The 17,007-nt window shown below is 33.7% G+C and overlaps 1 protein-coding gene across 3 annotated transcripts; it reads right to left on the reverse strand.

Moving 5' to 3' along the window:
* Positions 1–565: 565 nt before the first annotated feature.
* Positions 566–11,008, reverse strand: LOC149491246 (uncharacterized). Of its 3 annotated transcripts, none has more exons than XM_089714629.1 (10): positions 10,904–11,008; positions 8,378–8,595; positions 8,088–8,293; positions 7,569–7,677; positions 7,256–7,473; positions 6,983–7,175; positions 5,387–5,476; positions 1,807–1,920; positions 1,404–1,589; positions 566–861 (listed from the first exon to the last, which is right to left on the reverse strand). In XM_089714629.1, the coding sequence occupies exons 1-10, from the start codon at positions 10,979–10,981 to the stop codon at positions 852–854; spliced, it is 1,422 nt and encodes a 473-aa protein (XP_089570755.1). In that variant the 5' UTR covers positions 10,982–11,008; the 3' UTR covers positions 566–851. The 3 variants fall into 3 exon arrangements, with proteins under 3 accessions (XP_089570755.1, XP_089570765.1, XP_089570770.1); XM_089714639.1 differs by lacking the exon at positions 10,904–11,008 and adding an exon at positions 8,676–8,834; XM_089714644.1 differs by lacking the exon at positions 5,387–5,476.
* Between the last annotated feature and the right edge of the window lie 5,999 nt (positions 11,009–17,007).

Raw genomic sequence — 17,007 nt, forward strand, 5'->3', positions numbered from 1 at the left:
AATCAAAATATTTTATCCTTGTTTCCTCTGGTAGCTACCACAATCGAGAGTTTTGTACATGAAATTATTGGGCATCTCATCAAAATAAAGCTACTCACGAAAAATTAGCTTGATAGTAATCACTTGCAAAAATGGGCGATGTATCCCGGACTATTAGGTATATTATTTAGTGCGATAAAACACTTGAGAGAAATAAAGATATATAAAAATACATCGAGTACCTTTAAGATCATAATGCTTACTTCAAAAATCTACATTACATTTTAACAATATTGGAGAGGGGAATGCATTAAATTATTATCAGTGCTATAGTCAAACGTCAACATACAGACACTTTCCGATATGACTAGATTATTTTGGATTTGAATAAAGCCTTTGGCCATACATCGAAATAAATGCCAAAAATTATAACGTGCTTAAAAAAGGAGTCTCGAGATTTGACTATAACAAAAAAGGAGGATGTGATGTAATGGATAGATAACATGGTAACTATAGATAGATGACGTTGTGGCGGTTTATAAAATTGATAAAATGATACATATTTGTGTTGTGAATGATATTTTTCAAACTATTTTGGCATAGCATACCTGGATGGATGCACTATCGAATAATAAACCATAATTAGGAGGGGCGTAAGCGTATATATTTTTTAACAAAGAGAGAAATAAAATTTTATGTTTTCCTTATTTTCGTCTCTAAGTTTATACGAGGTGTAAAAAAATTATGGTCACCCGTGGGCCGTGAGCCAAAAGGCAATACCCCAACGTCTTCTATCACCAGTTACCAGGTTATCCACTCATTACGCCACAGCCTGTATAAAGACGTTGGACGTTAACTCGAAGCGATTTGATTTACACCACACTGAAAATGAAATAAATTACGAGTTAAATACTTAACAATTTAAGCGCTCATATAATAATATATCCCAAGGACAGAATAACGAGGAGGGAAAAAGACATTGGTGCCCTAAATATGTATTATTAGGGGGAATAAATATAACATAACAATAAACCTAATTGACCCATATGAAAACTAATAAACCAAACAATATAACATCTACTATTGATTTTAAAAACTTACGTAACCTATTGTTACAGACGACGGCACTTATAAAGTCAATGATACATATATTTATACTTGTTAGATATTTAACCTTTTAGCAACACTACTAACTAAATTATAAACATGTAGTTAGGATGAACTTAGTTGGTTTAAAGTTTAAACCATGACACCTGGTGCCAAAATCTAAAATACATATTTTACAGTGGCTTTCGATGAAACTAAACAAAATTACTGCTTAGAATAATTAATACATATTAGCTCAAAATAATAATTGTCGAGACTATTTTAGGTGTTTGTCACATGCGTGAGTTGCATTCATTCATTTTTTAAATATTACTTACATTTTGGCAGATTTCTTGGTTTGTTTGTATATGGAGCCTTTAGCTAGTCCCATGGGTCCTTTAGCGGCGCTGGAAGGTCCCCGAGCTGCTGATATGAGCTTCTTATGCGAGTCAGGCCCTTCAGCTTTTACTGTTTGGCCGACACGCAGTTGCGGGTTCGGTCCATTCCAGGTCATGTAATCCTCCCTAGAGATTTTTTAAAACGCTTAATTTTGTTGAATAGTTGTGTTATTGCAGTAACAGAATTAGAATTTTCTAAAATTTGTACAAGATACCAAATATTTGTGATTACAGGTTCAAAATATAAAATGAGTGTGAAATTGTATGACGTGAACATAATACATATATTGTTGTTAATATATTATTTCAATATATCGATATTAAGTATACCTACGATACTTACAGTAAAAGATTGTCCTTTGGACCTTGACGAAGGGACGGATTGGGTCCATTGTTAGGTACCGAATATTCAGATTTATATTTCGGTTCAATTTTCGTACTTGACTTAAGGATTGGCCTGTAAAATTAAATATGTATAAAAGGAGATTAATTTCAAGGTTTTAATGCAATAAATTATTATACTACGTCACATCTATACAAACAACATTTAAAAAGAACACAGAAAACCATGCCATTAGAAGCTAGTCTAAAGGTAGCATTCGGATCTGGGCAGTCGCGACCCGGCAGCCGCTGCCCCGCAGCCGCGACCGTGGTCGCGAGGCACCGCTTCGTAGGGAATTGTATGCGATAGTGTCCGACGCAAGCGACCGAGCCGCGCGGCCAAGGGGCGTGGCTTGCTCGCGACTTTGGCAGCGCCGCCGAGCCGCTCCGGGAGCAGTACGGTCGCGCTGCTGGCGACGTTTACCGATGAAAACGACGAATTTTTAGTTGAATTAATTGCTAAAAATCCACCACTTTACGATCCTTGACTCAAAACCTATAAGGATAATGTTATGATATAATGAATCGATTTTATTCCTCTTTGATGATAGTAAGACCAACATTATTTGGTCGTCCTCTTCTTCGTCCTCTATCAGTCTCTTCACGAGTTCTCGCTTTCGTATATTTGACTATTATTTTGACTGAGTGCTGTTTGACTACTGCGCGTGGCAGTCGCTGCCCGGGTCGCGGACGCTGTTATCCGTAAGCTTCTGGCAGCGCCGCACAGCAGTGACAATTTTCCCGGCTGCAGGGCCGCGGCTGCCAGGTCGCGACAGCCCAGATCCGAATGCTACCTTAAGGGCGCTTGTGCACTACAAGGAATTTTACTGTCCGGCATTCCGATTTTTTACGGTCCGGTGTGGCATGAAAAAACCGATGAATTGCTTGTGCACCTGTCCGTCTTTACTCGGATCAGTGCGGTACAGTTCAAGGAAGTTTGGCGGTATAATGCTATCATAAATGATTGTTTTTGCATTTTACAAGAAACGATTAAAAATATAGAAGGTGAAATATTATATTACTTCGTTATAATAAAAAGTAAAGTTCCGTAAGAGATTTAAAATGCGTGTTTCACTTATTTATTTTAATCGGTGACGAGGAGCTAAAGCTATTCCCACTTGAACTTTAACTTACACTAACTTAGATAATAATTATAGGTCAATGTTTGGTCAATGTATATAAAATAACAATACCGACTTATCAAATCTTTTGCCTCCTTACTGTTTGGAATAGTGAAAACAGCTACACCTCAGTATCTCCATGATAAATTATCGTGGGGACGTGATACAAACAAAAGATATAAAACAAGGGCATCTTCGTATATCTTGTATCCACATAAGTTTCGAACTGAGGCGTTCAGGGGGAGCTTTAAGTACAATGCAACTAAATGCTGGAATAACTTGCCGCCTCCGTTTCGCAATATTCAATCGTTATCAACGTTTAGATTAAAGTACAAAAACTATCTTATTCAGACGCAGTTAGATCAGCATTAGTTGCATTGTAACCTCTTCTACCAACTAATCACTTTTAAGCTAGGATGGTGCCCTTCACTCGTCGAAACATGCTTTCCTTGGGTTCACGTCCATGGTTGTCAGTTTATATACCTATTGTAGCAGAATCCTTTTTAACTTTCATTGCTTTGTTTTATTTATATATTTATTTACCAATTTAGTGGTTCTACTTAATGTATTATGCATTAAATTCTTTTATATGTAATATATTATAATACGTGTATGTGTGTATATATATTATAGTATATTATTATGTCTATATTTTTCATTATACTATTAATATTGTATTTATTTTCTTTTCTTTAATTAAAATATATTATGACGAAGTATTGCTCTCGGGGCTCACTGAAAATCGGTGCTGTGACGTTTTTTTTTGTTTACGTCACAGATGTTCACCGAGTGATTTCCCCTTTTAATGGCATCATGCTTCACAGACTACACACTTCAATGTGTATTTTTAAGTATGTATTGTAGTAAGTAAGTATTATAAGTATTGTATAAATTGCTTTGAATTATGTACGTGTGAGGCTATGTGCCATTAAATAAACGTTTTTTCTTTCTTTCTTTCTTTCTTTCAAATCTCATTGCCAACTAAAAGAAAGTAAAACAAGAGCTTGCTTTCAATTGGCATATGCAGTAAAAACAGTAAAATCCAAGCAAGTGGGCATTCGAAAACAATTATACCTACAGCGACTCGTAGACACAAAAAACCATCCGGAATAGACAAAAGTAAAATGTCGGACAGTAAAATTACGTATAGTGCACAAGCTAGTATATAGATTAATGGCATGCCATACCGGACCGTAAAAAATCGGAATGCCGGACCGTAAAATTCCTTGTAGTGGACAAACGCCCATACACACACGCTAATTTATATTTAGTTTTAAGAATTACATATTATGTTACGCAAAATTAACGTTTACTAAGGCTAAAATAATAAAATGACTATGAAAATGATAGCTATGAATTTTAAAATATAAATTTTCACTTCAAACAACCATATGATTATTTTTACCCTTTTATCTGTAACAGAAAATGATCAATTTATGTCTATGTGTTACAACACTACGTTTCGACACAACGTCAGTTACGTTGTACTTATCGAATGTGTCTCCTCTAAAGTGTAAGCTCAAATTCGCACTCATTTGTTCAATTAGACTTATTTAGTACCAAAAAAGAGGTTGCAGATAAAGAAATAAATTCTAGATAAAGTTAGTAAATAGTAGCTAAACATACAAATATATTAAAAATAATTTGTCACTTTTATTGTCTCCTACCAAATAGCAATCCAACACAGGAACATAGGAGTAGCCAAGGTTACTTAAATATATTAACATGGAGCGAATGTAAATAAAAATAAAACTAATAAAGAAGCGGACATTTCAAAACACAATACACAATAAAAAATTGTAAGTTTTGTTACGTTACATTGAATCTATTACGAATGTAATCGATAGACATCGATTGATGGAGAGGTACCTACCTATGAAAACAGCAGGTATCTCGCTTGAACACACGACAAATGAAAAATTGGTCAAAAAAAATTTAATGTCAGGCAGTATAACTCGCCGTGCACGTGTGTTGAATATCGGATATGTATGAATTTATATCCGATATTACATGATATCGTCGTGTGTACAAGTCTAACAAATAGGCGGGTTCACACAGAGCGAGCAGCCACGCGAGGAAATTGTTGCTCGAAACATCACGGAGAATGCGTCTCGGCCGAATGGAATGGCAGTGCACATAGACCGAGTTGCTTCGCGCAGCAATCGCTTCGCAACGCTACTAGGATCCGTCGAATAGCGTAAGGCGCCTGTTACACGGAAAGTATTTATCGTGATTCATAAGTTCAGTATTTATTGATTTGAGAATATGGAAGAAATCTAGAAATGCATTATTGATAATATTGACATTCTGTCACACGTTCAATAAATACCATGATACACGGCTATTTACCACAATAAATACTCTACGTGTAACGGACACCTGCAACACAGCAGGGTTTAGCATAGCATGCAAGGAACATACTTCAGATGCTCGGCCCAAGTCTTGATGCGGCGCGCTACGGGCGGCGCGGGCGGCGAGCGCGGCGCCGGCTCGGCCGCGTGCTCGCACACACTGCCCGTACGGAATGTATGAGAGGGGGCGATGGGTTACCACGCTTATGATAACATTACCACATAATAACCAATTTAGGCTCGGTTGCACCGTGTTTTAGTTATACTAGTTAAGGCACACCCCGGACACTCCATACAAAATTATCGTTTTGACAGTCACACTGTAGAGACTGCAAATGTGTGTGTTAACGCTTTTTGGTTGGCACATTTTTGACTAGCGTAAAAAAAATTCGCGTTTTTCTGATGAAATACATCCGTAAACAGCACAATATCTAACCATTTTCTACGAAAAACGATAATCACAAATCCAAAATAATAAAATTTAAGTCAATTTGATTAATGTTGTCAATCTTCGTTGCGTATCGTCCCTGTAGAAAAATGAGGACCATTTTTAGACTGATCGTGCGGGGTGAGGTAAGTGTTTAATTTTGGCGGGAGGCGGAGAGTGTCCGTTCTGTAGCGTTTAGCTACTATTATGTATTCTGTGGTTAAAGTTAATGTTAAATTTGACTTTAAAAATGACTACGTTAAGTTAGCAGAGTTGCAAATAACATCTTATTTTATATTTGACGCTTCTTACAGTTATATAACATTAAGAATAGCTACCGATGAGGCGATAAACGCGAATGGTTATGGTTAGTGTTAAAATTAAGACGACATCTATAAAATTGTCAAAACTAATATTTTCCCTAGCGTTACTTCAACATGTTTGCTATTGCTAAAGTAACATGGTAGAACTCAGCCTTAGTCACTTATTAGTTATAACTATAAGTGTTGTTATCGTATCCTAATGTCCACCGACATCGAGTAGGTATAGTAATTGATTGATTAATCTTTATACCCTCAGAAAAAAATTAAAATATTTTTATATAAAAATGTAATGTATCATAAACGTTGAATGATCATGTTAGTTGCACATTTCGCAATAGTACCAATTTAAAAGTTAAAATAAATAAAAATTCTGACTTCTAAATTCTCACTTACGCTACAGTAGTATAAGAAACATTGAATAATTGAATAAATTTATATATGGACCGAAGCGAGTATCTGATTCTGTTTGAAGAATTAAGTGTGAATAAAAATCAACTTATTGTGAGACATTACATAGATAGATTGAGTAAAGTAGGCGTACAATAAAATGCAATTAAAATTTGATGCATATTATATGCAGAAAAGAAACCTCATTTAAGTTCAATATGTATTTTTTTAATAAGATTGCATGTCCCGACAAGCCGTCAGATTTTTTATTTATATAAAATGTTGTATTTGAGGTAATATTTGAATAAAATTTTATTTAAAGCGATGAATGTACAGCTGTGCGTATGAGAAGCTAAGAAGCATTTGTAGATTATAATTATTATGGAGTCAATTTAACATTCTATTAATTATATAGATAATATAAGTAGTGTTACAGGTATGAAATAAAGTATTATGAGGAGGTACTATTACGTATAGTTTAACGAAATAGGGTTTAAAACATTTACATTAAAATATTTATATGAATTACCCTTTGGTGTATTTTGTCTCTGGTCGTCTAGAATCTTTTAAGGGCACTGGTTTGACTTTAGGCGCCTGATCCTCTTGAACTACAGCATTTAATATTTGTTCTGCTCTATCTTCATTATAATCTACACTCTCCAAAGCAATTGCAACCACTCTTTCTGCAATGTTGTTGTACTTCTTTTGTAATTTAAGTTTCACTGAAAAAACGGAACAGGTCATTAAAACAAACAAATAAAAATATAAAAAATAGTGTTGTCAAAATAATTAAATATATTACACTCATTTTTCTCCTCTATAGTCTTGATAACAGGAACAGTTTTCTTCACTGGTTGAGGGGTTTCTTTCTCTTTTTTCTTTGGGCCTATTATTGTCTCCTTCTTGTTAAATCCCATAGTGATAAGCTCTTCGCTTGCCATTTGCACATTATTATCTTTATTTGCTAGCACATCTAAAATCAGGGTTTCTTCTGCCTTTGGAAATACACTCTTGAGATATCTAAAATGATTCACACATTTAGTAAACAATATTTCTAATGCATACATATTTTAAATAACAATAAATTAACAATTGGAAGGTAATTGGATACTTGCTTTAGTTTCATTTTGGGTGACTGATGCCTGGCATGTTGGCCGTCCACAGATTTATTTGTTCCGTAATAACTAGACGCCCCGGACGCTGGACGCAGTAATAGTGGGGAACCTTCAATAAACAATGACTTCATTAATAGCAATTCTTATCTAATTTTACAATGTATCAATGTATTCATGAAAAAGTAAACTTCTAATGTGGATGGCGTTCCATATAAGTGCCGTGAATAAGTTTTTGTATTCTAAATTTTACATTATCGTAAGAAATGTCCAATCTATACTAATATTATAAAGCTGAAGAGTTTGTTTGTTTGTTTGAACGCGCTAATCTCGGGAACTACTGGTCCGATTTGAAAAATTCTTTCGGTGTAAGATAGCTCATTTGTCGAGGAAGGCTATAGGCTATATATCATCACGCAACGACCAACATGAGTGGAGCCACGGGGGTGAAACCGCGCGGAGCAGCTAGTGATCCATAATATTTACAAGACGTATGTACAGTAAAATCATTGTTATTAATACCTTGCGGTGTCAATGTGAACGGTGTATGAGATGAGCCATGAAGCGATCCGGACACTCCTTTGGCAAGTTGTAGCGCGGAGTACACCCCAACTGCACCTTTGTGGAGTCGAGCGGCTGACGGTGAAGCAGTGAGAGGTCCCGGCGTTGTTATTGGATGCTTCTCCACTTGTAACGCACTTATCACTACTGCTTCACGGTTGTAGTACCTGAGGATATGCGTAACATGATATGTATATTATTTTGTTATTAAAACTAACTCTGCACTGAAATATTTAATAATATTTACTTACTTTTTTAACAATATCTTAATGTGGGTTTCACTAACTGTCGGAAACATGGCACTTATTTTGGCCACTAAAGCGTCAGTATCTGAGTTTAGTGTTAGAGAGTCCTGAAATTTTTCATTCAAGTGGGAGACTCGACCTGGCAGCGGACTGCCTCTCGGTGTAAGACATAGTGCTCTGCCCAAGATAGGGCTTTCGTTAGGTGTCCCGTATGCTCTGGGATCCTATAAATATATAAGTTGAAGTAGAAACGAAAATACAATAACATTTATATATACAGTTCGTAAAGGTGAAGCCAACTTACAAGGTGTGCTTTAAGCCCTTTCGGATGAAACATCTTAGGGCTAGGTTGCGCTTGAAATGCGTGTTGTAGACGGACAGGAGAAGGATATGGGTGTACATGGTATGGAGATCCATGTGCTGACTGTGATATCCAAATGTACAGACATAGATGAACAAACCACACTGTAAACAAGTGCTATATGTGTCACACATTATATAAATATATAATAGTAATTATGTATATTAATACAGTAATGAATAACATTAGATTCCTACATAAAGCGCGTCACACACGGTGAAGATACTATAATATTTTATCTTAAGATACTGTTATATTTTATAAATGACCCGAAATTTTGTGGGTCATTTGTAACAGGATGGCGGTTCTACAGGGGTCTTAGTACGCAATGACAAAAATAAAAATGATGGTCAGAAAGCTGATACCGGATACCTTAAGATACTGTAATATAAAATATAACAGTATCTTAAGATAAAATATTATAGTATCTTCACCGTGTGTGACGCGCTTAATACAGTAAAAGATATTGCTGATAAATTAACAATTAAAAGAATGACATATAATTAACAGTTACCAGTTCCCATCAGCTTCCCATAAGCAGACTTTTTAATTTGAATTAAATTGGCTTGATTTCATGAAAAAAGAACACTAAGATATTTACAAAACTTCCAGAAATTTTCAACTAAAATTATGTTAGCACAATCTCTCTTTTTGCCTATTATTGATTTAGCTGATACTTGTTAATCAGATCTTACAAATTTAACATTTAATAAACTAGAAAGCTTTTAAATAACATGTACCTAAGAAATTCTTTCAGAAAGAAATTATTAGTCTAATAAGTCAATTCAACCAGATCTACCTGAGATTAGCGCAAGCAACAAATTCTTAACCTTATGTAAATTAGATAAAACATGAATATAAATTGTATAATATACAAATTTAATTTAGATAATACACATATCTTTTAATCCATGCAATTCAACTAAAGTTCGGTTTACATTATTCTTTGCAAAATAGATGCTCATTGATTTGCAGAAACATGCCCATATTATTACATATAAACACACAAGAAAAGCTGGGTTAGACTTGTACAGTTAACATTATTCCACTTGCACTGAAGTAATTGCAATGGATTTAAAAGTGTCATTCCAGTAACAGGGCTAGATTACATACATTTTTTAATAGATCTGTTCACCAGACTTTGAGAACAATGCATCAATGGAAATATTTTTTTTTACAAACTTTGTTACTCAACAACAAGTTTACTGCCTACACAATTAGCAATGACAAAATAACCATGTTCATATTACAGTAGAACGCCGCAATATATTGGGACCGGGGTCAATTCAAATGATTGAAAATTCTAATAATCAGTATTAAAGAAAATCGAAATCTAACACAAAGAACAAACTTTTTACGTTTTACAAAAAAGGTTCTACAATACTAGATACAATAATTATACAGTGTAAGCAAAAAAAAAACATAACATTTGAAATAAATCTGTACTCCAACTTGTTATAACAAGACAAAACAAAAATGTATCAGTTTTAATTTTTTTTTTATTAATTGCTTAGGATTGATTTGATTAATTGGCATTCGGTTAAACACACACACACAAATGTTTATACATTTTGAACACAATATTACAGAAGCTGTGCAATTGTGGGTGCTACTAGCCTCTAGGCTCTAGTTCACTCAGTATAATTATTACAATATCTGTACAATACAAATTATTAGCAATGAGCATAGTGAGGCAGACAATAAGTAGTAATAGAATAATTTTGTTGAAACAAAACAATTGAAGGATTTTTTGCCATAAATTTCTTTATAGAACACCTTGTAGCCTAACAGCTATAACATTGACATATAAAAGCAAATGCTATAAAATGCACATGCCTGAGAAATTTTATAATTAGTATGTAAAATTGTCACCAAGCAATCTGAATGAGATGTAATAATTATTTTGAATTTTCTCAAGACAACTGCTATAGGTAGTTAATTTGAAATCTTTCCCTTATGATGATTTTCTTGTCGAGTTATTTAGAAAAAGCTTTGTAAGTATTGGAGACAATTGTTTCTTAACTATAATATTATATTTTAATCGCCAAATACTTAATTGAATATTTCTAGTTAGGAATTTGCTTAGCAAAAAATATATAATTCAATAATATATAGACGAGAATTCAAGATTTTTTTTTTTAAACCGTGTTTACAATTCTATTATAATTTACCTGTGGATGTATACAGTCCAAAGCAATGTGATGTGCAGCATTTTGCATAGCTTTATGTTTTGTGCGTAATTCCTCCATTTTTTGAACTTTTCAGTTATGTATACAAAATTAAAAAATAATATAACACAAAGATACCGATCATTGATCAATAGAATTTACACCACAGATAAGGTATTAGTACGAGTAAGAGTATACAGGGGGGGACACTTAGAACAAAATGACATTTATTAAAGAAAGCGACGCCATCTATACTTTGGCGAGTAAAAACGTATTTTAATCAGTTTATATTAAATCCCCAAAAGATGGCATCGCACTTTCCAAAGTTATTGCAAATTGTTTATAGATATTTAAATAAATGGCAGGTATTCTTGAAGCATTGTTTTATTTTATTGGATCGAATGCGAAGCTTACCTTTTTTCAAATGCCATTAAATGATTTTGCGATTTAAATCGTTTCATATGGTATCAAATTAATAAACTTGCAACATCTTCTGAAAGCTTCTCAGTGTTGTCATAATGAAATCAAAGTAGTAAAATAAGACAAATGAAAACCTTTCTGTATTAAAAGTTTAAATGAATTAGAACAATAATCTCAGATTTTTATTTCAGTATCATATAGAAATGTAATTCAGGAAAATATTTTACATAAAAAATACTGTTTCTGGCTAAATAAATATTAGAAACATTTTATTAATTTACATGAAAAGTGTTAAATATGATTTATTAATTGGTAACATTGACTAACTGAAAATATTTTGTTTGTAAACATTAAACAAATAAACATCACAATTGCTGTCATAAAATGGCGGCTACTATACGTGAAGTTTATTTACTTATTTTGTTTATTTTGTTGATAATCGTGTGAAGTTTCTAGTTCTCGTGAAAGTGTGGTGAAAGTGCGTTTAATCGAGCCCTACGTTCAGGCTTTCAAAACTTTCTACTTATAATTATGTGCACGGACAGTTTTGTTTTAGGTATATAAAATGTAATACATATACAATAAGTGAAAGCATTTAAAAAATAAAGTACTAATTTCTTTTATTGTCGTTTTCTTCATTATTCTTAGTAAGTACTTCAATATGTTTTAAGAAATTGGACTGAATAATATTTAGCACTTCCAAATATTATCTTATTTTTAGACTCCGTAATATTCATATAATGAAACTAATTTATAATATACTAATTATCTTATAATTATTATAAGTGAAAAGTTTTTATAAATCACCTAAATCTTTAAACACCATCCATTTCGTAATCATTTAGAACTCTAGTCTTATTTCTTAAATGTTGAAAATAAATGATATTTCAGTTGTATTCTCTGAAACAATATCGCTCTCCTATTTCAACAACGACGCAAATATATGTGAGCATTTATTCCAGGCACATATTATTTTGAAGTTTGATTTCAACTATCAAGTAACAAATATAATTATTGCCTGAAATGATTGTTCACATTAAATTGCGTCGTTTGAAAAATATAAATATATTATGTACGTATATGAGCGTATATGTATGTAGGTATATAGAATTAGTTTTAACCCCAAAATCCAGAGGGCGCCACTCAAAGTCAAATAGGTTTGCTTTCATATGCTTCAAGAGGGCTCTCTATTGGTACTATAATAATTGCCAAGTACCAACGTAAACTTGGAGTCACAGACTGTCACAGACAGATTACTCGTACTAATACCTAATCTGTGAGACAGATTACTACTATTTGGATGTGATTTGGATCGATTTGGATTGATTTGGATTTTCCAAGAAGCTTATATCTAATACACTGGAGATTGCACTATGAACGTTTACTTGTCACGGGAAGGTATAGGTAAACCAGAATCTGATGGCAATTAGGGAAATCAAAATTTTGAGTGTGCAACCCTAGGGAAAATGGACTGAACGATTTTGATACTGCGTATTTTTTATTTTGTCCTCAATATCATTAGTCACATTAAACAAGTGGATAATACTGTATTTAATAATGAGATATCCACGTAATATTTTGTACGTACTTATTACATGTATAATATACAATATATTATTTTCTAAAGGTAATAAATAATAATATTATGTATTTACACATACCTATATATTTTGAATCCCCATACAGTGGACATCAACTACCATTACTCTCATTCACAAAAAAGGAGACAGATCTGAAATAGGTAACTATCGCCCAATTAGCCTGATGTCGAACGTATATAAAGTGTTCTCGAAGATACTGCTTAGCCGTATTACCAAAAAGCTCGACGAAGAACAACCGAGGGAACAAGCAGGGTTTAGAGCAGGATACTCTACAGCGGATCATATTCATGTGGTGAAACAGTTGATCGAGAAAAGTCATGAATACAACTATCGACTATACATGGCATTTGTGGACTACAACAAGGCATTTGATTCACTGGAACACCAATCTATATGGGAAGCTTTGAAGAATCAAGGAATAAACAATAAATATATAAGGATCATACAGAATATATACAAAAACAGCACAGGCAGAGTAAAACTGGAAACCGAAGGTGAAGTATTCCCTATAAAGCGAGGCGTGAGACAGGGAGACCCACTCTCACCAAAACTTTTCTCCTCAGTATTAGAGGGAATCTTTAGAAAATTAGACTGGGATAACTTCGGCATAAACATTAACGGAACAAATTTAAATCATCTCAGATTTGCTGATGATATCATACTCATATCTGATAACCCTGAAAACCTTCAAACCATGCTTCTTCAACTGGCACAAGAAAGCAAAAAAGTAGGACTATCGATCAACTATGGAAAAACCAAAATTATAGCAAATAGAGTGCGAACCCCAATTACAATAGAAGATAAGTTAATTGAATATGTCAATTCCTATATCTATTTAGGCCAACTAATAGCTTTCAGCGACCAGATGGAACATGAAGTTGAGAGACGCGTTGCCCATTCTTGGAAAAGATTCTGGTCGCTGAAAGAAATATTTAAAAATACACAGTACAACATCACAATTAAAAGAAAACTATTTAACACCTGCATTTTGCCAATACTAACTTATGGTTGCCAAACTTGGGCTAAAACAAAAAAGCATGACACAAAATTGGTAACATGCCAACGAGCTATGGAGAGGAGTATACTAGGTTATACAAAAAAACATAGAAAAAGAGCTTTAGATATAAGAAATATAACAAAACTAGAAGATGTTGTGAAAAAGACAAGGATTCTTAAATGGAGGTGGGTAGGGCATATGCTCAGAGAAAAGGGAAACCGATGGACAAGGGTGATAACCGAATGGACTCCCAGGGTGGATGCTAAAAGAAAAAGAGGAAGACAAAGCAAAAGGTGGTCGGATGAGATAAGGAGAGTGGCAGGGCCGCTCTGGCTACGGAAGGCGAAAGAACGTGGCGAGTGGAAGAAGTTGGAAGAGGCCTTTGTGTCACAAGGACACGCCAACACACACAAAGCAATTTAATTTTAGTTAATAAGTAAAAATGTAACCTGTATTGGCAATAAAGGCTATAAATAAAAATAAAAATAAAATATATTTTGAATATATGTATATCATTATGGCATGTGAAAAAATGGATGTAATGATAATGCAGATCAAAACTTATTTACTATATTAATTAACGATTGTTTATAATTTTTTATAAAATAAAACAATAATAAAATAAAATCATGTTTATTTTCGTAAGTATTAACACATTATAAAATTGACTTGTACACCTTGGACTTGACAAATAGCCAAGAATGGAAACTCCTGTAATAAGTTTTCATAAAATTATATTTTAATCAACAAACAAAATTATAGTTACCCATTTTTAACATTTTTAATTTAAAGTATCAAAACAGGTAAGTCCAACTTAGCAATAAAATCTTTCACGCGCTTTAAAATTGAAAATTGTGATGTGATTGACCCTTCTTCATCGAATGTTTTTCTATACACATTGTAAACAACACCTCTTGCTTGTGGTCGCAGCGGTTTTATCGACATTTCGAAGATTTTGAAGACAAAATCCTAAAAATTTATCATCAACACCTTGATCAACACAATAATTTGACAACCAATTTGATAGTTGTCAAATAAAGTTGCCACATGAAAATCTTTTATAATATAAATATGCCATCAGATTCTGGTAGACCTATATGACCTTGAATGACGCCTGGTTGTTTTTTGTCCCTTTCACACCTAACTTGGCAAGTTGCATATACAGACGCTCCGATTCGGTTGGTGCCAACCATCCGTCCACGACCAAATCGGAAAGTGAAGAGAGCGGTCGGTCCGACATAATTATTATTAATATTGGTTGGACGTGGTCGGATGCGCCGGCGATCCCGACCAAACCAACTTCCTATCCGATCCAACCAAATTGGAACGTTTGGAAGCTTTGTTCCGACCAAATCGGCTCATTCGCATTCGCAACGCCGCCGGTGTAGGACCTCAACATGAATGCCGAGGGAGACGGTCACCAAACGTGACATAATAATAAAGTTACTTGAACTTTATAAAGACTTTCCCTGTTTGTGGGACTTATGTGACAAAGATTACCTACTCTTAATAGAGATGCCAGAAATCAAGCGTATTTTATTATGCTAGAAGTTTTAAAAACTGCCGCGGTAAAGCTATTGCATGCTATGCCTTCAAGCCACACCTCCGCCCGTCGAGTGGGGAGCGTGAGGTTTTTTCGTTACGGAATTTCTCGATTCAGTCCCCGCGCTCAAGGCCCGCGATAGAAGCTATGCAATAGCTTAAAAAAAGTGCGGCTACTTTAAGAACATTGAAAAATAAGTTGGACAATATTATACATCCTATAACGCTATTTTAGCGTCGTCCGTAAGACGTCCGTTCACTACTTCATAGCAAACACAGAGCAAGTAATATAGTAATAGCAAAGTCAACTGATAGCTGGAAGGCCAACCGTCGGACAATCTGTAGCAATGTTGGAATGGTTGTGTAAATAAAGTGGTATGTACATAATAATTGGTTGAAAAATATTTACGGTTATTTTAAGTAATTTGGATTTTGATTATTTCATTAACATTTTTTTCAATGTTTGTACCTTCATCCATACTTATATTTACTTTTTTAACACAATTTGAATTAACTTTGATTATTTCGAAAAAGCTACAATGAAACGAAAGCTTTAAAATTTTTTCCAACAATTAATAATTACTAACGATAAATCGATTGCACGCATCAATTCACGCGCATTACTTTTGAGTGCTCGATTGTGCGTAGCGTTGCTGTAGTTGGAACATTCAACATTAAGCATTATGCCGCATAATGCGCTCTAGTGCTGTAATTGGAAAACACGGATTATTTAGGATTAAAAACTTATTGATCTATTACTCATTAGACATGAGCACTATTAAAATAATTGAAACATTTCTACAATAAAATTAATTTTTGCGTCTTTACAATAGGCATGACGACAGTATCCATAAATGTTCGAATTAGTGTTTTTAAGGGAAAATGTATAATATATAAATTAAAAATAGTGACTTAGAAATATTAAAAACATTAAGATTAATGAGATTATCAATAAAATAAAACATTGAAATTCTGCAGTCGGCCATTTTGACTGAAACACGCGTGACGTCACGTCTACGTAAACAACTCACAACAACTTCGCGGCAGGTGTATTTTGTTGTTATGAATATGCTGAGAATACGCATTTTTATTTATTTTCTATTTTTTCACGTATGCTTTATCGACTCAGAACAGAAATATAATTGCGAATTCACGAATATGTGGTTCGGGTTTCTCTGCGTCAAATTTATGCAATCATTTCATATTATTTTCTCACTTTAAACAATTACTAACACATTCTTTGGGTATTATTTTTATGTAGATTCACATTGCAATACTGCACACAACTTATAAACTTTGAAATTAGATTCTATAACACTTTATAATTAAATATTTGTTTAATTTTACTTCGCTATGCATACAGATAATTACGTATTTACGTACGAGTGACGTCACGCCTACGCCATGACACCTGTGAGCTGTTTTAGCACAGTTAATAAATATTTTTTGAAAAATGGCTTTTATCTTCGTTAAATTTAAGTATATTAGCGAAATATAGGGTTTTTCTTGTTTAATAAACGTATACACACATTATGGAAGAGGTTTTG

Source organism: Colias philodice, chromosome 1 (assembly GCF_061535455.1).
Source record: "Colias philodice isolate Cphi_HAF_F1 chromosome 1, ilColPhil1 Martin Lab GWU primary, whole genome shotgun sequence".
Lineage (NCBI taxonomy): Eukaryota > Metazoa > Arthropoda > Insecta > Lepidoptera > Pieridae > Colias > Colias philodice.